Source organism: Halichoeres trimaculatus, unplaced genomic scaffold (assembly GCF_033239565.1).
Source record: "Halichoeres trimaculatus isolate MK-OKI-2021-1 unplaced genomic scaffold, fHalTri1.1 fHalTri1_scaffold_21, whole genome shotgun sequence".
Taxonomy (NCBI): Eukaryota; Metazoa; Chordata; class Actinopteri; order Labriformes; family Labridae; genus Halichoeres; species Halichoeres trimaculatus.
This window is the reverse complement of record NW_027437199.1, coordinates 7,215,003-7,238,738: the sequence shown is the minus strand read 5'-3', so window position 1 is coordinate 7,238,738 and position 23,736 is coordinate 7,215,003. Positions and strand designations below refer to the sequence as shown.

The 23,736-nt window shown below is 39.6% G+C and overlaps 5 protein-coding genes across 5 annotated transcripts; 3 read left to right on the top strand and 2 right to left on the bottom strand.

Moving 5' to 3' along the window:
- Nucleotides 1-61: 61 nt before the first annotated feature.
- On the top strand, nucleotides 62-4,330 carry dennd6b (DENN/MADD domain containing 6B). Its single transcript, XM_074698838.1, has 20 exons — nucleotides 62-331; nucleotides 783-821; nucleotides 934-976; nucleotides 1,054-1,163; nucleotides 1,257-1,337; nucleotides 1,449-1,554; nucleotides 1,645-1,724; nucleotides 1,802-1,864; nucleotides 1,953-2,008; nucleotides 2,193-2,315; nucleotides 2,528-2,623; nucleotides 2,718-2,812; nucleotides 2,903-2,968; nucleotides 3,049-3,113; nucleotides 3,195-3,284; nucleotides 3,500-3,553; nucleotides 3,644-3,753; nucleotides 3,839-3,941; nucleotides 4,022-4,096; nucleotides 4,181-4,330. The coding sequence occupies exons 1-20, from the start codon at nucleotides 188-190 to the stop codon at nucleotides 4,301-4,303; spliced, it is 1,722 nt and encodes a 573-aa protein (XP_074554939.1). The 5' UTR covers nucleotides 62-187; the 3' UTR covers nucleotides 4,304-4,330.
- A 1,728-nt stretch (nucleotides 4,331-6,058) lies between these two features.
- gcc1 (GRIP and coiled-coil domain containing 1) lies at nucleotides 6,059-9,790 on the bottom strand. Its single transcript, XM_074697703.1, has 4 exons — nucleotides 9,587-9,790; nucleotides 8,603-9,064; nucleotides 7,788-8,447; nucleotides 6,059-7,666 (listed from the first exon to the last, which is right to left on the bottom strand). The coding sequence occupies exons 2-4, from the start codon at nucleotides 8,972-8,974 to the stop codon at nucleotides 6,401-6,403; spliced, it is 2,298 nt and encodes a 765-aa protein (XP_074553804.1). The 5' UTR covers nucleotides 8,975-9,064; nucleotides 9,587-9,790; the 3' UTR covers nucleotides 6,059-6,400.
- Nucleotides 9,791-10,986: 1,196 nt separating this feature from the next.
- Nucleotides 10,987-14,581, top strand: LOC141810830 (ADP-ribosylation factor 4). Its single transcript, XM_074698659.1, has 6 exons — nucleotides 10,987-11,250; nucleotides 11,636-11,716; nucleotides 12,233-12,342; nucleotides 13,594-13,665; nucleotides 13,770-13,895; nucleotides 13,978-14,581. Exons 1-6 carry the CDS (start codon nucleotides 11,184-11,186, stop codon nucleotides 14,062-14,064), a joined length of 543 nt encoding a protein of 180 aa, XP_074554760.1. The 5' UTR covers nucleotides 10,987-11,183; the 3' UTR covers nucleotides 14,065-14,581.
- Nucleotides 14,582-14,699: 118 nt separating this feature from the next.
- lamtor4 (late endosomal/lysosomal adaptor, MAPK and MTOR activator 4) lies at nucleotides 14,700-16,964 on the bottom strand. The gene is made up of 4 exons (XM_074698266.1): nucleotides 16,853-16,964; nucleotides 16,596-16,679; nucleotides 16,100-16,217; nucleotides 14,700-15,144 (listed from the first exon to the last, which is right to left on the bottom strand). The coding sequence occupies exons 1-4, from the start codon at nucleotides 16,853-16,855 to the stop codon at nucleotides 15,047-15,049; spliced, it is 303 nt and encodes a 100-aa protein (XP_074554367.1). The 5' UTR covers nucleotides 16,856-16,964; the 3' UTR covers nucleotides 14,700-15,046.
- A 984-nt stretch (nucleotides 16,965-17,948) lies between these two features.
- atp6v1f (ATPase H+ transporting V1 subunit F) lies at nucleotides 17,949-19,349 on the top strand. The gene is made up of 2 exons (XM_074698265.1): nucleotides 17,949-18,216; nucleotides 18,850-19,349. The coding sequence occupies exons 1-2, from the start codon at nucleotides 18,059-18,061 to the stop codon at nucleotides 19,049-19,051; spliced, it is 360 nt and encodes a 119-aa protein (XP_074554366.1). The 5' UTR covers nucleotides 17,949-18,058; the 3' UTR covers nucleotides 19,052-19,349.
- The last annotated feature ends 4,387 nt before the right edge of the window (nucleotides 19,350-23,736 follow it).

The following is a 23,736-nucleotide window of genomic DNA, read 5'->3' as shown; positions in this document are numbered from 1 at the left end:
AGGGGAATACATTTATCAGAGGTAAACTGCGGTACTCAGTGTTATTGTTCCGGGGTGCAGTACCGTCTGTCCTCTAACAGGGGCACCCTCCGCTGTCCGGTATCTTTCTGCACTGTTTCTCGTGATGGAGGACCGGAGGAGAACCGGAGGAGGCTGATGGAGGTCTCGGGGCGGTGATTCGGCCGTGATGAATCCGTTTGACGCCTCCGGTTCCCCGCGGCGGGAGGAGGCGGAGCGCGGGGACAGCCGGTGTCCGTGGGCCCGCTTCTCCTGCTGGCTGGAGTGCGTGTGTGTGGTTACCTTCGACCTGGAGCTCGGACAAGCCATAGAGGTAAAAGGCTGTTAGCTTAGCATCATAGCATCAATCTCAGTTGGAGTTATTGTTGAACTGATAATTATAAATAATAAACACTCATTTGGCTCAGGTGTTTGAGCAGAAGAATCAGGTGATTATGCGTTAAAATGCACCTGTTCGCTGTGTTAATGACAGGTGAACCAAACCTCCTTTTGAAAAATGTCTTTTTTCTCTTTGTGCTTTTTCCTAGAGCAGAGCAGTATTTCTGTGTCATCATATTCAGATATAATTTAAAACAAAGTCTGCTGAGGAGTTCTGCGAACATATGCAGCCTAAATATCCACATTAAATAAAGAAACTGTGAATAATTCAACATGCTAAAGTAATTATTTTATCCTCAGCAGCAAAATCTGTGTTGACAACACTTCACTTAGTCACAGAAATCTGAATGGGGTTTGGTGTAACTGGTTTGTTTATGTGTTTTCAGCTGGTATATCCTCAGGATGTGAAGCTCACTGAGAAAGAGGTACTCTTCATTACTTCGACTCTGATCATCATAATTTAATAGTGAACTTAATTGATCAAAGATTTATTGATTTTACATTTACTGATGCCTTTTTTTTTTAACATTTTGACAGAAAACTAGTATCTGCTACCTGTCCTTTCCCGACTCCTATTCAGGTAAACTATAATGCAATGAAAATAATGTGTAAGGAAAATATAAGGTCAGAGGTGACATGTTTCACTTCGTTTCCCAGGATGCCTTGGGGACACTCAGTTCAGCTTCAGGTTACGTCAGTCAGTGGGACGCAGAGCTGTATGGAGGGGGGAGGATGTGTACAACCGAGATGCTCCGGTCACCCTTCAGGTCAGGTGACACCACCATCACATAATGATGATAATAACATGTATTTGTTGTTTAATCTCTATGAATAAACATGTTTCATGTTTCTCTCTGCAGACTGAAGCGTCCCATTTCTTCGGTTTTGTATATTTTAGACAAGTAAAGGATGTTTCTGTGAAAAGAGGATATTTCCAAAAGGTAAGACACACCTGCTCCCACTTTTTTTACCCTTTTCCAACACCTCTTTATTTCTATTATATCATATTATTGTTGAAACTTTTATATTAATCATGTGACCATGTGTTGCAGTCTCTCGTGTTGGTGTCCAGGTTGCCGTACACTCACCTGTTCAACTCGCTGCTGCAGCTGGTAGCTCCAGAGTTCTTTGAGAAGCTCGAGCCCTGTCTGGAAACAGGTGATGATGACACAGTGACACCACGATCACAGACCAATCAAATGATCTTATTACTGAGACGTAATCTAACTGTCACCTGTCCTGCATTAGTGTGTAATGAGATTGACCAATGGCCTCCTCCCGTGCCTGGGCTGACCCTCAACCTGCCTGTGATGGGTGTGGTCTTACAGGTGAGCAATGGGGGCTCGGTGCACACAATTATAGTTTGTATTTTAGTGATTTACTTATTTTATTTTATTTTTTTCAGGTGCGGATTCCTTCAAAATCTGACAAACCAGGAGGAAGTCCCATCAAACAGGCGGCTCGAGAGGTCAGGAAGAAAAGAGATGCTTTATAAACTACATAAGCTTTGAACAATAAAAAATATTTTTTGTTTTGTTTTTCTTTGTTTCCTTTAGGACCTTTTGCCAGCTCCGACCCTGCTGCCCACCATCCATGAACTTGACCTCTTTAAGTCTGTACCCTTATTTTATTCCTGTATTTGGTTTTTGTAGTTTTTTAACTTTTTTTTTTTCAAGTTTTAGTCGTAAAACTTTGAAATCATGAATTAGATAAGTGAGATACATTTTACTGTTTTTTTTTACTTTTGACCTCATTCATTTCATAACCTTGTCTTAACCTGACCTTTGACCTTCCAGGTGTTTTCAGTCCGTCCTTGTTCACCTCCAGATGCTCTGGGAGCTTGTGTTGCTAGGGGAGCCGCTGGTCATTATGGCACCGTCTCCCACCGTCTCCTCGGAAACAGTGCTGGCACTCGTCAGGTAAGACATCAACCAATCAGAGCCTGCCTGAGATTCTACTGAAAACGAGAAGAAAAATTGTGTTTTGTTTTTCAGATTATTTCATACCGAGCTCTAATTTCATAAAAATACAAGAAAATTTTGTTCCTTGTCTTTAAATTAAGCTGTGATGTCACCAGCTCCAGCAGCCAATCAGGAAGTGGTGTTTGTGTTTTTTGTGTGTCCTCTCTCAGCTCCATCAGTCCTTTGAAGTTCTGCTGTGACTTCCGACCATATTTCACCATCCACGACAGCGAATTCAGAGAATACACCACCCGCACTCAAGCCCCGTACGTACTTCACACACATAAACACACACACACACACACACACACACACAAATCTGACAGACGTGAACAAGCTTCTTTTACTGTCTGTTTTCAGGCCCAGCGTGGTCCTGGGTGTCACCAACCCCTTCTTCATAAAGACGTTTCAGAGCTGGCCTCATGTCGTACGGCTTGGAGAAATCAAGATGTCAGGTAGCTAAAAGCACTAAACACAGGAAGTGATGTCATCATGATAACTTTTTAACTAACCTGTGTCCTGCACTGTGCTTCTGGTTTCCTCAGGTGATTTACCCAAACAGGTGAAGGTGAAGAAACTATCCAAGCTAAAAACACTCGACACCAAACCAGGTAACAACACACTCATATTTTGCTGTTCTTTTCAGAATAAAAGCCTGTTTATTTCAGTAACTTTGACTTTCTGTGCATAGGTGTTTACACAGCGTTCAGGTCGTTTCTGCACAAAGACAAGATTTTGATTAGGAGACTGCTGAAGGTAAAAAACAAAACATGCAAATAGAAATACACCTGAATGTCTCACATGTGTGTGTTCATAACAACATGTGTGTGTCTGCAGGGTATCCAGAGGAAAAGGCCGTCTGAAGTTCAGAGTGCGATCATTAGGAGGCACCTGTTAGAGCTCACACAGAGCTTCATTATACCACTGGTGAGATAACCAATCACATCACTCCATCACACAAAGGGTTAAATTTACCTGTTAACCAATTTAAGTGTGAATTATGCCTTTACTGCCATTATTGGGGTAAACAATCCCAGAGTTTTGTCTGTCAGGTGCAGTTTATCTGGTGTTTAGCTTGAAAAGTTTGGTGGTTTCTTGTGTTTTGTCTGTCAGGAGTAGCAATATTTGTGCTGTCCTTTCAGGAGAGATACATGGCCAGCCTGATGCCTCTACAGCGCTCAGTGACAGCATGGAAGGTAAACAGGAAGTGTAATAACCTCACAGTGATGTCATCTGCTGGTTAGTGACACCTTTTTGACTGAAGCTTTGTGCTTTTGCGTGTTAAGACTCCTCCTCAGGTGCGACCCTTCAGTCAGGATGAGTTCATGTCAACACTGGAGCACACGGGGCCTCAGCTCACGTCAATGCTCAAAGGTGATTGGATGGGACTTTACAGGTAAATGTACATCTTTATTGACATTTAGCAATGTTGCTACGTTAATAGAAACATCTGTGATCCTTTTATCTTAAAATGTTTACAGGAAGTTCTTCAGGTCTCCAAACTTTGACGGCTGGTATCGGCAGCGACACAAAGAAATGACGCAGAAACTGGAGAGTCTGCACCTGGAGGTCATCTGTGACGCGGTGAGTCATCACTTGTGAAATGTTACCTATGGCAATAACATTATAGATATTTCAGTGCTCACCTGTGTCGGTTTCCTCAGGACCTGCTGGGCTGGACCAAAGATAAGTCTGAGGTAGAGATTGTGGATCTGATCCTTAAGCTCAGAGAGAAGCTGGTGAGTAAGGACAGAAAATAAAACCTAATGTCAAAAACCAGATTTTTTATCTATTGCCCTCCAATAAATGTTTGTTTTTCTCAGATGAGAGCTCGACGGCAGCATCTGCAAGTAAGAGACGGAGTTTTAAACAAACTGGATGATTTCATTCATGGGGTTATCGGCTCGCTTCCTAAAGACCTGCAGACTGTCCTCAACGCACAATAACACACAATATTCACACAACAAACACACTAATGCTTGTTCATTGGTCAGTTAATCCAAGCCTAAAGTAAACTGCTAACAGACCACAGGTAGTTCCTGAGTTGGTTTATAGTTAGTTATTAACAGCTGTTAGAAATTATGGATTGATGCTGTGAGCTGTGAGGAATCACATTTAATCAGAAAAGTCAAGTCAGGATAAAATCTGAGATTATTCAGGTTTCACTCTAAAAACAGTGAATCTCTGAAGTGGCTGATTGTTTATTTATGTGTAATTTTATTTATATTCCCATTGTTTGTTTGACTAATTTGATTTTGTTGTGTTAAGATGTTTTTATACAGTATTTACGTTGTTTATCGCTTTGATGGTTAGGTTAAGTTTCTTGTGTTTCATCTCTAAAGGGACAAAGTTGTGATGTTTATTAATTTTTTGATTCTGGAAAAAGTTCAGACCTAATCCTCTCGCTGCCTGTTGTGTTAAAATACAGTATTATTAACAATATGGGACAGTCTGTTTGTTTAAGACAACAGAGGAATGATTTTTTTGTTTTCATAAAAGAAAATGTGAAATAAAATCAATATTATTTTTTATTTATGTTAAGATGAAAAAGTTTGTGTGTATTTTTTTTAAGAATCAAAGGTTTTGATATGAGGGCTATGTTATTATCTGTTGAAACTTTTAAAACAGTGCCTAGATGAAACCCTGAAGATTAAAAGCAGATTCAAATGAACCCAACTTCCTCCAGCAGGTGGTGCTGTTACTATGACAAAATACATATCTGGAGATAAACTGAAGCTGGGACTCTCAAATATCCTGTAAATTTTAGAGCAGATCAAAGTGTGATTGAAGAGGGGCTGATTTGGTTTTTAGACTTTTAAATGAGCCCGTAGTAACTTGGATTGAGTGGCAGCTAATTAAGTTTTTTCTGATACTGGTGTTTTAGAAAAACAAATTCAGCTTTTGGGTGACACTCTTTGTTTAGCTGCTGTCTCTTTAAGGCTTTCTACTCTAAAACCCTCCTTTTCTCTGTTTGGCCAGTTTACTGTAGGCCTGTCTGATGGTACCATATTATTTAAGATTGTTTAATCTGATTACTTGTAATGTGATTACTTTTGAGAATGTACTTTGATTTCAAGTAATGAGATTACTTTTGGAAAGCAATGAGATTACTTTTGGAAAGTAACCAGATTACTGTTGGAAAGTAATTAGATTACTTTTGGAAAGTAATCAGATTACTTGCAATTGATTACTTTTGGAAAGTAATCTGATTACTTGCAATTGATTACTTGTGGAAAGTAATCAGATTACTTGTAATTGATTACTTTTGGGAAAGTCTTACTTTAAGGACAGTAATCTAGTGTAATAAAAATTTAGGATTAGTACTCTAACTCTGTAATCTTTGAAGTCCAATATCATTTAATCTGATTACTTTTCGGAAAGTATTCCAATTCCATTACTTTGCAAAAAGTTATTTAATTTCTTGTTATCCTATAATTTGGAAGATTAATTGGATTACATGTATTTCAACTACTTTGGGTGAAGCTCAACTGTTGTTGCCACTGGTGGGAAACAAATCAATAATTATTGTGTAATTTGTGTACAATAACTGATTATAGCTGAGGTTGGAAAAAATACTGAATTATTCAAACTGCTCATGTTTAAATGTACAATATCTTTTTAATGATGTAAAGAATCAGAAAGATGAATTTTTAGATGATAATTTATGAATACAAACAGTTAAACCTTTACCCGACCTCCCCCTGTCAGTTTATAATCAGCTAAAGTCAAACTGTTTGCAAATTCAGATCCTTAAAATAAACCAAACTTTGCTGCTGAAGCAGGAAAAATAGTTTAATTTGAACAAGAGAATCCAAAATATACACACCGGAGATCTGGAGAAACAATTTAACCAAAGTTATTTGAAGGTCTTTAATCACAGTGACACTCCGTCAGTTCTATAATTTAATGTTAAATAATATTATTTACACACAGCTCAGAGGAAACTTTGGAACAGCTGGTAAAAACCAGACTTCATTAAGATTTTTAAAGATTTAAAGATCAGAGAGGAACATATTCATCCCTCTGAATGTCCTGGAGAGTCTTTATGTCCTGCTAGGAGTCCACCAGGGGGCGCTCTGCAGCCTCATGACGCTCTGTCTCTCCTGCGGGCTAAAATGCAGGATGGTTAAGATGGCAGTGAGCGTCTGATGCCGCCCGCTGGCGTCCTGCAGCGTCAGGAACTTGTAGATGACGTTCTTCAGATACTCCAGGTTGGCGCCCTCCCTGCTCTGGTCCCGGGTCAGTTTGTCTAGTCGTCCTCGAAGCTCGGACACTTCCTCATCGTGGCGCTCTCCGTTAGCGATGAGCTTCGCCTGCAGCTGATGGACGTCCTCTTCGAGCTGGTGTTTCTGCCGCCGCAGCCCGCCCACCTCCACCTCCTTCCTGGCGAGCTGCTCGGCGTACAGCAGCAGCGTTGGCTCATTGGAAGAAACCCGCCGCAGGGCCTGACTGATGATGTCACCCTCAGTGTCAGGACTGGGCTCGTGCTCATGCTCTATCATCTTGGTGGTGTTACAGGCGGCGCTGAATGCGGCAGCGCGCAGCCTCTCCAGCTCCTGGTCCTTCTCATCCAGCAGCGCCATCGTTCTCTCCCTCTGTTTGTGAAGCTCCGCCTCCACACACAGCAGCGCATCACGGTGCTGAGCCTCCACTCGCTCCATTTCCTGTTTGTGAGTCTGCTGCAGTGCCACCGTCTGCTGCTGCCGCTCCTCCAGCTGACGCCGGTGTGCAACCTCTGCTTCGTCGCTCTGGATCCGCAGGTTGATGTACTTCTCCTTCAGCTCGTTCAGCTGGTCCCGCACCTCCTCCAGCTCTTTGGCCTGGCAGCCATCTTTGGCGTTCTTGTTCTTCAGCACCACCTGCGCCCGCAGCTTGTAGCGCTCAAACTCATCCTTGAGTTGCCGCAGCTCTTGCTGGTAGAAAAGCACCGAGCCTTTGTCTCCACTCAGCTCTGCCTCGGTTTCCGCCAGGTTCTGGATGCTCTGCTCCGGGTTCCTCTGACTCGCCAGCAGCAGCAGCTTCTTCACCTTCTCCATCTTCTCCCTCAGAGCGTACACATCCAGCTGGGACTCATCCAGACTGAGGTCTCCGCTGGTCCTGCTGGATGATGCCATGGCCAGTGTCTTGTTCTCCATGTCAAGCTGCAGAATCCGGTCTCGAAGTCTCTGAGCCGTCTGCTGGTCTCTCTGTTTGGTCTTCTCACAGGAACCCAGAAGCTCTGACAGCTCTGAGACCCTCTGCTCCAGACCAGCAACCCGAGCCTCTGCAGACTGGGCGCGCTCACGGGCGTGCTCCTCTGATTCTCTCGTCTGCAGAAGAAAAAACAGAGACGATTTGTTCATTAGCACTTCATAACGTGTTTGTTACAACCTGACCTACTCTGGTCTCAGTTTAGAACTGGTTTCAGGGGAATGTGGTTTGGGTTTTTACCTTTCTGGTCTCGAGCTGGATCTGCTGCTGGAAGTGGTTTTTCAGCTCTGTCAGCTCCCTCTGCAGCTCTTCCACTCTGGGATCTGGTCTCTTCTGGTCCTCCTCCGCAGCCTGCAGCCTCCTCTTCAGCTCGTCTCTTTCTGTCATCACCTGACTCAGGTGGGCTTCAGTCTCCGCCCCTCGGTCCACAGCCTGCGTCGTGATTAGGAGTGTTTCGTTGGTGTCCTGCAGACGGAGCTCTGCGTCCTGTCTCAGGTCTCGCTCCTGCTGCAGGATCTTCTGGAGCTCCCTGAGCTGCTGGACGTGGTCCCCCTGCTCCTGTTCCCTCTCGTGCTGCTGCGTGATGATGCGGGCTCGACTTTCAGCCAGCTGCTGCTGAAGTGTTCGAAGCTCCGCCTCCTGCTGAGTCGTTATAGCAGCCAGTCGGTCCTGCAGCTCCTCCATCTCCTGCTTCAGCTGGCGCTTGTCGGCCTGGAAACTAGCCTCCATCCGGGACTTCTCCTGGGTCACTGTGGCCAGGGCACCAGTGAGCGTGCTCAGTTGGCTCTTGAGCTGGAGGATTCGGCGGTCAGTCTCCACGTTGAGAGAGGGCGTGGCCTGCTGCTGCTCTGTTCCCACACTGCTGTCTGAGCTGGCAGCGTCATGGTCTGACCTCAGCGACTGCAGATGGAAACAAGAAGAACAAAAAAGATCATTTTACATCCATAGAGATTGGTGTCTCATCTGTACTGCACATGAGTGACTCTGGACAAAGACAGTTATCAGGTAAGATGTATGACTTGCAACTACTTTTGTCAACAGGCAAAGATTCGTACCGCTGAGCTGGGCTTTCCCACTGGATCTCCCTGCTCCTCTTCACTCTGCTCTCCTCTGGTGGTCTCACTGGGAGTGTCCATAGAAGCTGCAGTGTCCAAGCTATCCTCACTGTGCAGCGAGCAACCATCTTCCAGAACATCCGATAGAGGAGTGTCTTGAATCTGCTGGTTTAGATCCACCTCCTGAGTCACTGTCAGGACCTTTAAACTAGCCTCCAGCGCCTCCTTCTCCTTCAGGAGGCTCTTGTATGCCCGTACCACATCTTTGAAGCGGGTCTGGTACTGGACCAGCTGCTTCTTCTGGGTCTCAATGGTGTCCTGCAGTTCTTTTCTGCTGGGTCCGCCCCCAAAACTCATCCCGAACTTCTCCATGGTTCTGATGGTCTGTTGGGGTCCAAATGGGTCTGGATCATGTGGTGCTGTTCATGGTGAAACAGTGGGTCTGGCTGGACTTGTGGGTGTCTGAAATGGGACACCAAACAAATTTTCACAAAAAAACAACAACAACAAAACGACACAATAGTGAGAAGCAGTTGCAGATAATTTTAATTGTGTAAGGTCTTAGCACTGGCTTTATGAACTCATGAATAGCTAGACTGAATATGAATATGAAGCAAGTAAAACCTGTTATACAACTCAATGTATTATGTCAGTCCATTGTTTGTTTTGCTTTTTCTTAACTTATAAGTGTAGTATTATAAAAGTCCAGCTGTGTTTAATGTGAAAAGACAAATTCAACACTTTGAATACTCTCATCTCATTGTCTGTTTTTTTTTTTTTATTGACTTTTGACTAAATTCCCAAACGGCTTACTGATGGTACTAAATAACACGCATGTGTCCAGTTTTAATCCAAAGTCACACAGACAGGTCACTATATAGTGAAAAAAACAGACAATAAAATACGTTTCAAATAACTCTTAGTGTAATATCCGACTTTTATCAGTAAACACCGACATTAACTTCCGTTTTTCTATATTCTTACCTGATAAATCGTCATCAGAAGAGAGTTTGTGGATTTCTAACAACAATTCAACACTCAAAATTGACAGAAAGATGATTTACTTCATCATATAACTGAAAATATAAAAAAATAAGCCCAGAGTTGGTCCTGTCAGAGAACAGTCGCCATGATGGTCTGAGCCGGAACTGGAGGAGGAAAGGGGAGGCGGGAATGTGACGCTGCGTTCAATGGTATCGGGAAAGGATCGGCCGAACGCACAACAAACTTTTTATTTATTTATTTATTTATTTATTTATTTATTTATTTATTTATTTATTTATTTGTTTATTTATTTGTTTATTTATTTATTTCTATATTCAATTAGAAATAAGAAAATATTATCACAGGTTGAGATTTTTACAAATTAAAAACTTTTAAATGACTGAGTATACATAAACTGAAAAAAAGAATTTTAGTTTGACATCTTTTCGTTTCAAATGTAAAACATATAGTTTTTTTAACATTTGTTTATAGAGACACTTAATTTTTTATTTTTATTCAGAGTTTTTTCAAGTGAGTCACTGAATTATTTTATAGCAAAAATGGTTGTAGTTTTCTTACATATAGTTTTAATAACGTGAAAATGATCGGTACATAACATTAACATGAAAATGAAAATTACAAAATACACCTGACATTCTGACAAAGCTTTATCCGCCTTACCACCCCTTCTCATTCCCTCAGGTCTTCCTCCTCTCTCCACTTCTCTGTGCCCATGGGGGGCAGAACTTTCAGTGGCTCTGCTCCTCAACTCTTGAACTCACTTCCACCTCACATCAGAAACACTGACACTCTTGCTTTATTTAAATCAAAACTCAAAACCTATCTGTTCCAATCTGCATTTTCCATTCCCACTGATTAATTTTAACTTCATGCCACTCCTGTTTGTCTGTTGGTATTATTCATCTCTATTGTGATTGTCTTTTGAATTGTGTTTTTTTATTACTGCAAAGTGTCCTCTGGTGTTTTGTAAGGCGCTTTGAAAAAAAAAAGTATTATTATTACTATTATTATAATTATTATTATTATTATTATTACTGCTACTACTACAACTACTATTATTGTTTTTCCCCTTTATGTTTTTATCTTTATGTCTCTGTAGTATTCCACCTACGCCATAATTACTCGTCTGTTAAATGTTTTTCTTGTCGTCCCCCTGATTCTCTGCTTTGCTTTTATCAGTATTTACACATTTAAACATTTTTTGAAGTTTTCTTAATTTAAAAAAGTTATTTTTTTAAATTAAATATTAAACTCAATTTTTCATTAGTCTCAGTTGACAAAGATGATTTTTGTATTTTTTCTAGCAGCACTTGAACGCCGTATTGTCATTCTTGTTAAAATAAAGTTTTTTTCCCCCTTTTTTTCAGCAGTGACGTCATTTATTCCGCGTTGGCCTGGACGTGGCACCGAGAAAAAGCTGCGCCCACTACGCCCGTTCGCCGTTACTCCGCCTGTAATCGTCTCTCGCTTCTGCGGCTCCGAGTAGCGGCTTCTACCGCCTTTGGTCCTTCGCCGTCCCGCCGCTGACCCGGGACCCTCAAATTACAGATTCAGAAACACCGACTGAAGATCAAAGATGGGGCTGACGATTTCGTCTCTGTTCTCCAAACTGTTCGGGAAGAAGCAGATGAGGATCCTGATGGGTGAGCTAACCAGGCTAACGGTACTAACCGGGCTAAGCTAACTAGCTCGGAGGCTCTTCGACAGAGACCGGCGGGAGGCTGAAACCTCTCCAAACTCTAATTTTATTGCTAATTTTAAATTTTGGCATCACGTTTTCATCTATTAAAATTTCCTTTTTTGAATTTAAGCTTAATTTGTTAACTTTAAGCACGTAAAACAAGAAGCTGACAACATGGCCAGCCAATAAAAGCTAACGGAAACTGTAGCAGACGCAGGCAAAGCTGTTTGTCAGCTGTAGTTTAACGACAGTTTCATCTTTCTTTCTGTGTCATTTAACGCTTTAATTTCATCATGTTTTTGTTTTTTAATCTGGAGAGTCTGACTGACCCTTTCTTCTTCTTTCAGTCGGTTTGGACGCAGCTGGTAAAACGACCATTCTCTACAAACTGAAGCTCGGAGAGATCGTCACCACCATCCCGACCATCGGTAATAAACATTATCATAACAGTAAAACAACAAGAATAATAAAAAACAACTCATAGACATGTACTGCTGCTGGAATCAAATGATAAACAGACCAATTGTTTGTTTCAGCAGCTGTTAGGTCCACAAAGGTACATATGAAGAGGTCTCACTCTGAGCAGGAAATGGTTATCTTAAAGACAGCAGAGCAGGAAGTGTCACTCTGATTGAAAACATGAACACATGTCACTGGGAGAACTTTCTCCACCATATTTTCAGTGGAGTTTGGACTCTACTTAATCAAGATGTTGACAGTACAGTCAGGGAAGCCAAAACATGTAGAGCTCTCCCTGGTGGTCACAAGGTTTGCTTCCTCCATGTTCAGATGGGACTAGAGTCATAGTGTAAAATCAAAATGTCATTGTCACATTTTCTAACTAGTTTCTATCATTAGATTTATAGATTTAAATAGTTAAATTGTTAAGAACCTGCATGAGCACTGTTCACCTGAATATGTTTGTTTCTTAATGTGTCTTCCAGGGTTCAATGTAGAGACAGTGGAATACAAGAACATCTGTTTCACAGTCTGGGACGTCGGCGGTCAGGACAAGATCCGACCTCTGTGGAGACACTACTTTCAGAACACACAGGTATGGCAGACTCTTAACTCAGCTGGTTGCAAAACCAGATACACAGCACATTTCAAAGATGTTTGACATTTAAGATCTAAAGTCGGGGAGGCTGTGACTCAGTCAGGATTAGTTAAATATGGACACACCAGAGGAATCTTTAGACTAGTATTTGTTTTCAATGAGCTCTGAAACAGGCCACACCCTCTTATAAGTGATAAGCCCTAATCTGATCTCCAATCTTTACTATAATGGTAGCCTGATTTACAGGTTTAATGCCTCAGAGACTTGTGTTAACAGGTTTTAAGACAAGCCTCAGGTTAAACAGTCAGTCAGGGGCTCAGTATGTAGCTTAGCTAACCAGCAGTTCAGTCATTCATAAACATTGTATTAAGATCTTCTGAAGTGTTCTGACTTGAATGTTGCAGGTTTGAAGCTCATGCTCCTTGTTCTCAGTTAGCTTAGGCCTTTTACTGCCAGGAGTACTTTAAAATTACTTTCTCATATTTTGACCTTTTCATATATTTACTGTCTTTCTTATTCATTTGACTTTCTGATATTGTCCCTAACCCCCTCATATTTTCACATACTTGCTTTCTCATATTCAACATATCATTGTAATAAATCTTGACCCTCTTGTTCAAAACTTTTACAGACTTTCTCATGATTTCATTTACATTTACTCTATATTTGACTTTTCCCCCTCATTATTTCACCTACTTTCTTAAAATTTTACTTTTCATCTACCTTCTCATATTTAAGTTACTTTCTCTTAAGTGAACTTACTTTGTCATATCTATTCTTTCTCTTATTTTAACTATCTTTCTTATAGATTTGATCCCTTTTCTCAAAATCTTGGCTCCTTTTGTGTCATTTTCAAACTATTCTTATAGTTTTGGCTTTTTTTAATCTCATAATAAATTACCACTTTACATCTCACAAATATGGCTCACTGTCTTATATTTCCAACTTTTTATCACGGGTCACACTTTCTCACAATGTTAACTTACCTTTTCATATTTTTTCTTTTTTTCTTGTAGTTTTGAAGTGTAATTTTATAATCATGATGTACAATCTCAGAATTTGGACCCTTTATCTCATGATGACTTGGCATCTCATAATTATAACATAATATTTGTTTTGTTTTTTTCTTTAAGGACAAGTCTCCCTTCCTATTTTCATTTTTTTAAAACATATATTTATGTAAACGAAGTGTTTGTATCATCAACCAGTCTGACTGTCTTTTGATCTGTGTGTGTCTGTTGTGTTCAGGGTTTGATCTTCGTGGTGGACAGTAACGACAGAGAGAGAGTCTCAGAGTCGGCTGAGGAGCTTAATAAGATGGTGAGAAACAACAACACACACACACACACACACTACAGGCATAATTTCATCAGCGAAGACCCTGGCCCTGTTGCTCCATGTCATCATCCATTCTCTGTCCCCAGATCCAGGAGGATGAGCTGAAGGAGGCTGTTATTCTGGTGTTTGCTAACAAACAGGATCTTCCAAACGCCATGGCCGTCAGTGAACTCACTGACAAACTGGGTCTGCACACCCTGCGCGGCAAAACTGTAAGATGAATGCATGATCACATGTTAGGCATGAAACATTCTCCTGTACACATTTGTCTGATTGCTCTGTCTTCTCTCTCAGTGGTACGTCCAGGCAACCTGTGCCACTCAGGGGACAGGTCTCTATGAGGGTCTTGACTGGTTGTCGACTGAGCTGTCCAAACGTTAGACCACCTGACAGCAAACAGGAAGCAGCTAAGTGATGTCATCACCTGAATTCACCCGAAGAAGACGAGGAGGAGTTTTAATGGACTGAATTTGTTTTATGTTTCTTTTGTTTCCTTTTTTTAAATTATAAACCTGTCTGTAAGAGGAAGTGAGATCATGGACTCTGAGCTCACCTTGATTTCCCATCATCCTCTTCTTCTACTCTCTCGTTCCTGCAGATGTTTGTTTTTTCTTTTACTTCGCATGTTTTTACCCGAACCATGTGACAGGAAGGTAACCGTGAGGAGGGGCGGGGTTTACGACAGGTGGCAGTGCACCTGTAGTGAAGGGGAAGGGTTAACTACTATGACAGTTACCCATGGGGCAGGGGAAGGGGCTCCAATGGGTGACAATGCACCTGTGGGCAGGGGGTGGGCGGGGTTACAGGCAGGTGACAGTTACCTTGAGATGTGATGCTCATTCCGTACCCGAAGGCCTCGTCATTCCTTAACGATGAAGAAGAAGCAGAAATGACTGAAGATGCAATAAAGGTTTTTTTTTTCTTCTCACTTGTTTCTTGTTTGTGTTATTTCACATTAAAATCAAAACACTTGAACAGATTAAATGTTTATCATTTGTTTTATTTTTTTAACTTATCATTTACATCAACAACACTCCTGTTAAATATTGAGAGCTCCTCCGTTAATAACCTCATCTATTGATTGGTTGGAAAAGTCGAAGGCTAGGCGATTGATTTATTGATGAGCTGAAGGTCGATTGGATTAGTTTATTGTTTCGTAAACTGATTGACGATAGCATGAAAAGGACAAAATGTTTACAAACAGGAAGTAAGTTTGTGGAGTTTTTATTTCCAGGTTAAATACACAAAACCAAACATACAAAAAGTACACTAATCACAGCTCAACAGTTACTATCATGCTCCCACATCATGCTGCAGATCGCTCTGGACCTCCAAAAGTTGACCTCTGATGCCCTCACTTCCTCTAAACACTGACTGGTTCGTGCTGGTTGTTCTGGCGTTTGACGACGAAGACTTTCTGACCAGAAACAGTCACTGTGTAGACGAAATCCTCCAGGATTACTGAGACACAACGGGAGAGGGAGAAATGAATGATAATCTACTTAATTTTAACTACGAAATCAATTGATTTTGATGCTAATCACTGATTTAAGTCAGATTTGTAGAGAAAGATGATGTATGTAATTTTCCAGAAACTTAAAATCTAATGAAATAATCCCAGAGCTCCTGAGATATCAACAAAGCAGTCTATTCATGTGGAAAAGACAAAAGAGTGAAGTAAATGGTAATAGTTTATTTAATGATGGTAAAAATGTTTTGCGTGTATCAAAGCAGGACACAGAATAAATAAAGCAAAGCATGTTTTTCTTGTACAGGTGTTGAAAAGTAAATACACAACGACTGTTTTATTAGAGTAATTACAGTGAACACGTGTGCAGACAAAAACAGCTGATGAGATGAAGTAAAATTAACTATTTTTTTCATTTTTACATCATTTTGATGTTTTTTTCCCTCAATTTTGACATTTTTCCCCATGTTTTTGACTTTGTACCTTCTGAGACATCACGAAAGAAGTCTATTCATGTAGATAAGATAAAGAAGGTCATTATCAGATACACACCAAGTATAATCACAAAAATACTAATAGTTTGTTTCGTAAAAGTAAAAGCAGGACACTGAGTAAACAGTGCAGGTCGTTCCTTTTTTTACATGTGTTAGTTTAACAGTTGATATGCAACAAATGAGTGTAACTGTATGTGTATGAAAGCAATTATAGTGCATGTGTGCAGACATAAACAGCGGTTTGGACGAAGGACAGCTGATCTGTTATGATCAGCTGACAAAGTTAAACATGTCTGAGAACCAGTTCTCATTTACAAACATGACCTGGCCCATCTTCAACATCTCATCTCTTAAAGATATTTCCTCATTCTTTATTTTTTCTAGCGTGGTTGTGACTTAAAGGTAGTGGGGTTTACCCACAGAGTGTGTGACAGAGGGATGTGTGTTAGTTTACCTGACATGCGTTTGAAGGGTGGATCAGGTGATCCAGGTAGTCTGAATCTACTGGCCGTACGCACCATCTGCATCATCACACCTGCTGTGTGTTCGTCGTTCTCCAGCTCACCTGCAGACTGAGGGGGAGAGGTCAGAGGTTACGTGTCTGGTAAGAGCAGGGTATCGGCTTTAAAAACTACTAAAACCCAATTTCTTAAAAAAAAAATACATTATCTAATTTATTCTAATGGTTATTTTTTTGAGTACTTTATGGGGAAATTATCCAGTTTTTAAATTAATTATTCATGTAATTTACTCTAAAATCAGTTCATAACAGTTGATATGAAAAAAATCCAGAAGAGTTTGAAGTCCAGGTCGTCAGTGTACAAGAAAAAAAGAAAATGTTGGTGTGAAAAAACTTCTAACACTTAGGTCAGGTGACTTTTTGTCAGCCCAGACAGTATTTGTAAAATTCTACGATAAAAGTTTGAAGTAACTGTTTCATGAACACTCACAGCCAGCACTCCGTCCTCGCTGATCACCAGGTACCCGAGCTGATCCGGGATCCGCTCCAGACCCGCAGTCAGAGCTGCTGTAGTCTGAAAACGACACATACACACACAAGCACACACTGAGCTAACATGCTAACGAAAAACAGGCTAGACAGAGTTCTTCTACTCTGTAAAACTTAATTTTCCAATAAAAATTAGATGTCACAGAGAAAATAAGCAACAAACTTTGCGAAATTAAAACATAAAAAACTGATTCTTACCATTTCTTTCTCTTTTAGCTGTTGGGATCAGCTGTAGTGCTGTTCTCTTTCCGGTTTCATCTGTGGACCGTCATGTGACTAGTGTTGCCTTCAGTGTTTGTTGGAAAATACACGACCTACAGTCCTAACACTGCAGAACAGAGCAGCCAGCACATGAGTTACAAACATTTAACGCAAAAAAACAATAATAATAAAATAATATCAATAACTTAAAATAATTATATTAATAATAATAATAATAATAATAATAATAATAATAATAATAATAATAATAATATATAATGAATAATGAATAAATAAATAAAAAAACATTCATTTTTATAGAAAAAATGAAAAAAAAAAGAAATAAAATCTAAACACTGTAAAGACAATGGGTTTAAAGTGAAAAATAAATAGAAACTTCCCACAGGTTTTAATGGGTGGCATCTTCTAAGCCCCACTTCACTGGCTCCTCCTGAGTTTTAAGAAATATTTTGATATCTTACTGTTAACTTTAAAGCAACTAAGGGTCTGGCTCCAAGTTACATATCTAATTTGTTAACCCTGTAGACTTGGATCCTCTGATGGGATCCTCCTGGCTTAAACCAAATGTTGTTGGGTTTTTGTGCTGCCTGGTTTTTATGCTATTGGGGTTTTGTATAATTGCTGATTATGAGATTGTACCCTTTGATTTGGTTTTACCAGTGCTCTATTGAATTGCTGGGTTGTTATTTTATTAATTTATTTTGTTCAAGGACTTCTTTTGTTCTTGACTATTATTATTAATATTATTATTATTATTATTATTATTATTATGATTATGATTATGATTATGGTTATTATTATTATTATTATTATTATTATTATAAAAACGTAACTGTTTAAACGTGAGTTTATAAAATCCAGGAAGACCGTGAATGTAGCAAATAGCATTTTTTAACTTTTTGACGCTGGCATGTAATTTCCAGATCTCGACATAACAATAAACAAGTAAAGATGCGTTTTTGTTGAATCATTACATAGTAATGTGCCAGAACCAATGTTTTCTGATTGACTCAATCGTCGACATTCCCATGACGTATTTCCTGTTGTCCTCAGAGGGAAGGCGGAAGTCACGGTCAGCCGATCTGATCACATGACCTGCAGCATCTGTCACGGAGGAGCTAAATCTATCGCCTCCTTCTCGGTTCTTCCTCCTCTTCTTCCTCTTCTCTCCGGGGCTTAGGGATGGCTGGCCGTGGGAAACTGATCGCCGTGATCGGTGATGAGGACACGTGCACAGGCTTTCTGCTCGGTGGGATCGGTGAGCTCAACAAAAACCGAAAACCGAATTTCCTGGTGGTGGAGAAGGACACGAGCATCACGGAGATAGAGGAGACCTTCAAGTGAGTCTGCATGAGAAACAAACAGCCCCATACTGCACAGACCTAACACCTGTTTGTGTGAACGGTTTCTGATAGCAGAAGCTGCAAATTCTCCATGAGGATTTATGACCAAGTGTAATCAGCTGTTTTCTGTATGAGGTTTGGTTTATCGACGTTTGGGTCCCTCCAAAGTCACGTGATGTGGTTACCTGATAACACAATGATCAAACGTGTCATTGAGCCAAACCAAACCTCATTCATTAATCAGGCAGTTAAACTTTGTGTGTGGTGTTTTTTGTGCCAGAGACAGTAATTTCTGCTTTTCATCATTTTAGGTTGAATCTGACAAACAATAGATAAATTCTGCATAATCAAACTGCAGCAACAGTTGTGTTTCTATACTCACACGTTTACTAATTTATACACACATAAACACAGAGATCTGAGCCAGTTTTATGTTTGGTTTTTTCAATAATGTGTTTTCCATCCTATGTCAGAAGAACTGTGAATATTTTCAACCATTGAAACACCTATTTGATGGTTAATTATCTGTCTAAAGAGATAAAAAATATAAATTTCAGTACAGTTAGTGGGATATGTACAAGATTTAAATGAAGTCTGGTCTTTGCTGATTTAATTCCTTTCACCACACAGGAGCTTCTTGGCGCGCAACGACATCGGCATCATCCTCATCAACCAGTTCATTGCTGAGATGATTCGACATGCCATAGACGCCCACATGCAGTCCATCCCCGCCGTGCTGGAGATCCCATCAAAAGAACACCCATACGACGCATCCAAGGACTCCATCCTACGCCGTGCCAAGGGCATGTTCTCCGCTGAGGACTTCCGCTAAACACACACTGTATTTGATGTGATCGTCCCTGACTCTCTGTTCGATGTTTGATTAGCTGATCATTAACTAAATGTGGTGATTTGTTCTCTCTCTTCCTCTGAATGTGTTTTTTTGTTCATTTACAGTGTGTGTGTGCATGGGAGTGAGTGTGAGAAACATTCCATTTGACGTTCAGAAACAGGAAGAAGGTCATGTGACTCGTCCTGATGGATGTGTGTGTTCTGTCAGCTGAGACTGACTCAAACAAGAAACATGTTTTTGTTTTAATTTATTGAACTAAAACCTCTTTGTGAAACCAAAACATTTGATTTATTTTGTTTTTATTTCTTAAAATGTGTGAAATGTTTTCAGTCTCTAATCATGGGCACAACATATGAAAGCTTCAGCAGTACAGAAGCCCTGAAAGGTCATTTCACATATCACACTGTGTCATCTCTCCTTGAAGGAGTCCCTCGTCTGAAATAGACCACTCTCTGTACTAATATCGTTCTAAATTGGGGCTAAGAATGTTGTTTCAAGGTCAAAATAGTACATAAAACATCACAAGAAGAATCCTGATAAAATCCAGATCCTTATCCTGCCATAAATATATATAGACACATTTTTCCCACATCGCCCCCTAATGGAGAACATTTTCCTTGAGAGGAAGCAGAGTTTGGTGATGTTTATGCAGCTAGTTTGGGATAAAAATGTAAACATCCTCTGGTATCAAGACTACTTAGGGACAAGTGACATTTTGTAGCCTGTGATGATGGCCTGTTTGACAAAACTTTGCGATTGTTTTTAAGAGAAACATCAAATTTAGCCGTAATAACATTGTTTTTTTGTTTTTTTTTTTTTATCTTTGACAGATAAATGTGCCAGTATTGGCTGCTAGCTTTTGGACATTTTCACAAAAACAAACGTGGCTAGCTTTGAAAAAGTTTGGACATTCCTGTCGTATACTATGGCTTTGGGCTTATGAATCCTCCTCTTCAGTTAGCTAGATTGGACTGCATTTCATAATACCTGAACCAAAGTGTTGCAAAGAGTACTTAAATTAGGGATGGAAATATAAAGTCTTTGGAAAAAACTTTCACAGAGGGGATAAATCAACACTAGTAGGATTGTTTCTCAAAGATTTGCAGTCCGACTGATTTTAAAACTGGTGAAGTCACCCTCTACAGACAGTATGAGAGAATGCAGGCTGAGGATGTTTCTTGTTCTTTCTCACATTAATGAAGCAGGTGAGGTCAGAGGTCAAAGAGTTCTCATAGAGGTGATGATGTCACAGCTGATAAAGCCCCAGCGTCAATATTTACACACACAAACACACACACACATACACACACTGACCTTCCAGCAGGTTTCAGTTGATCATGTGACCCTCACTGTGAGAGAATTTAAAATCAGCTTGGAGCGGGGGGGAGTGAAGCACTTTCTTCACGCTCTCTGTGAGGATGAAGATGATGAAGACCATAATCTTAGTGATACTGATGGTCTGCGTGTCAGCTGGTCCTCTTTCTCCTCTAAATGGCTCCTCCAGGTGAGATTTTATTCGACATTACCGAAGTAAAGAACCAACAGAAATTATTTTTTATGTCCAATCAGTGAAACGTTTTCTGTTTTCAGTCGGGATGAAGGGACCAAAGAGGAACTTCACACCCTCAGCAGAGATACAGATAAAGACTCCATCAGGTGAGAAAATAATAAAACAATCATCTCATAATAGTATGATATTTATTGATTCTTTCAAAAAAATAACTACACTTTAACTTATAACTTTGAGATATGTTAATTTTCTTTAAGGGAGTCAATATTTTTAGGAACCAGGTTTAGAACAAAATAGTTAAAGGCTTACCACTAAGTGTTTGTACATGTATTTACTTGTTTATTTTAAGGTTTGTTTTTAAATGTGTTTATGTGATTGTATCATGTTTATATTGTTTTCTAATTATTTTTTGTTGCATTCGTTTGGTAGTCCATCTGTTTGCATGCTTGTTTTGGCGTTTTTTGCTCAGTCTTTGTTCTTGTTTTTTTTCGTTTATTAGTTTTTTCTCTGTAGTTTTTTGCATTTTTGTGTGTCTTTATTTTTTTTATTTTATTTTATTGGCTATTTCTTTGTCTATTTGTTTGCCATTTGCTGCAAAAGAATTTTGATGTAATATGAGATTGTTTGCCACTTATTTCTGTTTATTTTTTGCATACTTGTGTCCGTTATGAGTTCTGTCTTGGTGTTTTTGCTTGCCTATTTGTTATCATGGTTTTCTCACACTATTTACACTTCTTTATCTGATTGTATGCATTTTGTTATTTGAATAGAGTGGATCCACCAGCAAACTCTTCACAGTTTGGGACTTGGGGGTTAGTTTTCATTTTTGATTCTGATAAATATGAATGAAAAAAAAACTCCCTTTTAAAATATTTTGTGTTTTTGATAGAACTATATCTGCTGATCCAATTAAAGTCCATCACAAAAAAGAATTGTTTCTTTCTTCAGGAATGACTCTTCAGTTTTGAACCTCACACGCCGTCCGTATGTATATGCATTTAGTAATTAAGTGTTTATTGGGGCAAAAACTAATTAACACAGATTGATGCCAGTAAAGATATTTACATGCACAGCTCTTTGCATTCACTTTAAGTGTTAGGACTCCAAACTTAACCTGTGTTTCATCTGTTGTTATCAGACATGATGAGATGAGCCGCATCTACCATCTGCCCACCTGTGTGCTTGATAAACTGGGCTCAGACTTGCAGCGTGGTGATGAAAAAGCAGGCGATTCCACCAGAGACCCTATTGGCCCAGGAAAGAAATAACAGCACATGGCTGTTCTCTGATGACATCATCGCCGTATCTTGACCCACAGCTGTGTGGGTCAGTTCTCTATAACCAATGTTGCACAACATGTATTCTGCATTCAAGGCTCTATGAAAAAATCTGTATGTTCCACCTTTATGATCAACAGTCTGAGACCCACACCTCAGGCATATCAGTCGATGGATTTTTCTGATTAGCTCTTTCTTTCTTCAAGTACTCTGCTCTTATTATAAAAATATCATGATGAAAAAAATCTCTTTGTTGGTTGAAATAAACTCAGTGGAAGTTCACTTCTGAAGGTAAAATGTGATTCTAAGAGTCAACATCAGGGGGCAACAGCATGACAGTCCGTCTACAAGAACTGCTCTACGAGTAAATTTTTCTTTTTTTTTTAAAATTCATCCAAAGACTACATTTCCCATGAGTCTTTAAGTCTCTCACACCTAGCAGTTAGGTTCTGTGATTGAAATGAAGCTGAATGGGACTGTATCTGATATTTTGTTGTAACTGTTTCTGCAACTTCTTACACAATTAAAAAACAGATTAAAACAGATTACAGTGTAGCAAATTCTCAGTCTGCAAATTAAATGAATAATTTATGAAACATACATCAGACATAAAAGGGACGAGCCTGCTGCCTGCTCTTACGGATGCTAATCACACACACACACACACACACACACACACACACACACACACACACACACACACACACACACACACACACACACACACACACACACACACACACACACACACACACACAGCTGATCAACATTTGCAGGATGTGTTCATTATAACAGAGATCAGAAAAACAGGATAATTTCAACACCAGCTAATTCAATAATAACACCAATAATATGACATCACTCAATCAATATATGTCAAAATTTGTTGTTGTTTTGAGGAACTGGGTGTAATTAAGATTAAGCAACTTTAATGGAGGGATATATTTATACCTTTTATTGTATATAATGCAACTTGTGCAAAAAGAAACAGGTCACAGGGGTCTGCAACGTGTAAGAGTATTGAAGATTTATTTATAGAATTTTTGCAGTAGAAGTATTTTTCAATCTTTATACATAATAAATGCCTTACAAATATATTTCAAATAAATCCAACAGTCATGCGTTAAGTGTATTGTATTGTTTTAATGTACTAACAGTGATACCAGTGAGTGGAGTAACTGGAAATGCTAAAGTATGCTTATGGGGGTTTAATTGTTTCTTGTAAGAATAAATGAGGCTTTTATAAAAAAAAAAAAAAAAAAAAAGAAAAAAAAAGAAGAATAAATGAATAAAAGCAGCATGGTGTGACCTGCTATATGCTTTATATGATAGGTGACATTGTGGATACCGTGTCAACACATTATACAGTCTATGAATAATGCTTAATCATTCAAACAGCACTTCAAAATCATATATCCACTTTAGAGTGGGTAGCCATTGATTCTGTAGTGGTAGATACACATTCAGTCCATACTGTGGTTTCAGAGGGGAAGTGCTTTTAATGTAGCGCCATCTTGTGGTGTTCTGAGGTTCTATTGGACTCTGCTCTGTGTTAGAGAGTAAGGCTTATTTCTTTAATTTGGATTTCACTCATCTCATCACCATCTATTGTTACATTGCAGCCAATCCAGTATCCTCCTGATGATTGTACATATGTAACAGGATAATGAATGTTCCTCTCCTCACTTCGATCATTTGATCACAAATTACACCTGTATGAATACAGCGAGGTTACATCATTCACAAATGCCACATAGGAAGAAAATCAGAACAAAAAGAGGTGGAGGTCTTCATCACAGCAGACTGTCAGCCAATCAAAGAGCTGCAATCAAGACAGAAGAGGGGGGCAAACGAGTCACACAAACTCAGGGAGCCAG

Coding starts and splice junctions, on each gene's coding strand:
- LOC141810830 (XM_074698659.1), top strand. CDS start 11,184: ATGGGGCTGACGATTTCGTCTCTGTTCTCCAAACTGTTCGGGAAGAAG. Junction 13,666..13,769: donor CTGAGGAGCTTAATAAGATG/GTGAGAAACAAC, acceptor CTCTGTCCCCAG/ATCCAGGAGGATGAGCTGAA. Junction 13,896..13,977: donor ACACCCTGCGCGGCAAAACT/GTAAGATGAATG, acceptor CTTCTCTCTCAG/TGGTACGTCCAGGCAACCTG.
- dennd6b (XM_074698838.1), top strand. CDS start 188: ATGAATCCGTTTGACGCCTCCGGTTCCCCGCGGCGGGAGGAGGCGGAG. Junction 822..933: donor TGAAGCTCACTGAGAAAGAG/GTACTCTTCATT, acceptor ACATTTTGACAG/AAAACTAGTATCTGCTACCT. Junction 1,865..1,952: donor TCAAACAGGCGGCTCGAGAG/GTCAGGAAGAAA, acceptor TGTTTCCTTTAG/GACCTTTTGCCAGCTCCGAC.
- gcc1 (XM_074697703.1), bottom strand. CDS start 8,974: ATGGAGAAGTTCGGGATGAGTTTTGGGGGCGGACCCAGCAGAAAAGAA. Junction 8,448..8,602: donor TGGGAAAGCCCAGCTCAGCG/GTACGAATCTTT, acceptor TTCCATCTGCAG/TCGCTGAGGTCAGACCATGA. Junction 7,667..7,787: donor TCCAGCTCGAGACCAGAAAG/GTAAAAACCCAA, acceptor TTTCTTCTGCAG/ACGAGAGAATCAGAGGAGCA.
- lamtor4 (XM_074698266.1), bottom strand. Junction 16,218..16,595: donor GCGAGGACGGAGTGCTGGCT/GTGAGTGTTCAT, acceptor TCTCCCCCTCAG/TCTGCAGGTGAGCTGGAGAA. Junction 15,145..16,099: donor ACCCTTCAAACGCATGTCAG/GTAAACTAACAC, acceptor GTTGTGTCTCAG/TAATCCTGGAGGATTTCGTC.
- atp6v1f (XM_074698265.1), top strand. CDS start 18,059: ATGGCTGGCCGTGGGAAACTGATCGCCGTGATCGGTGATGAGGACACG. Junction 18,217..18,849: donor GAGATAGAGGAGACCTTCAA/GTGAGTCTGCAT, acceptor TTCACCACACAG/GAGCTTCTTGGCGCGCAACG.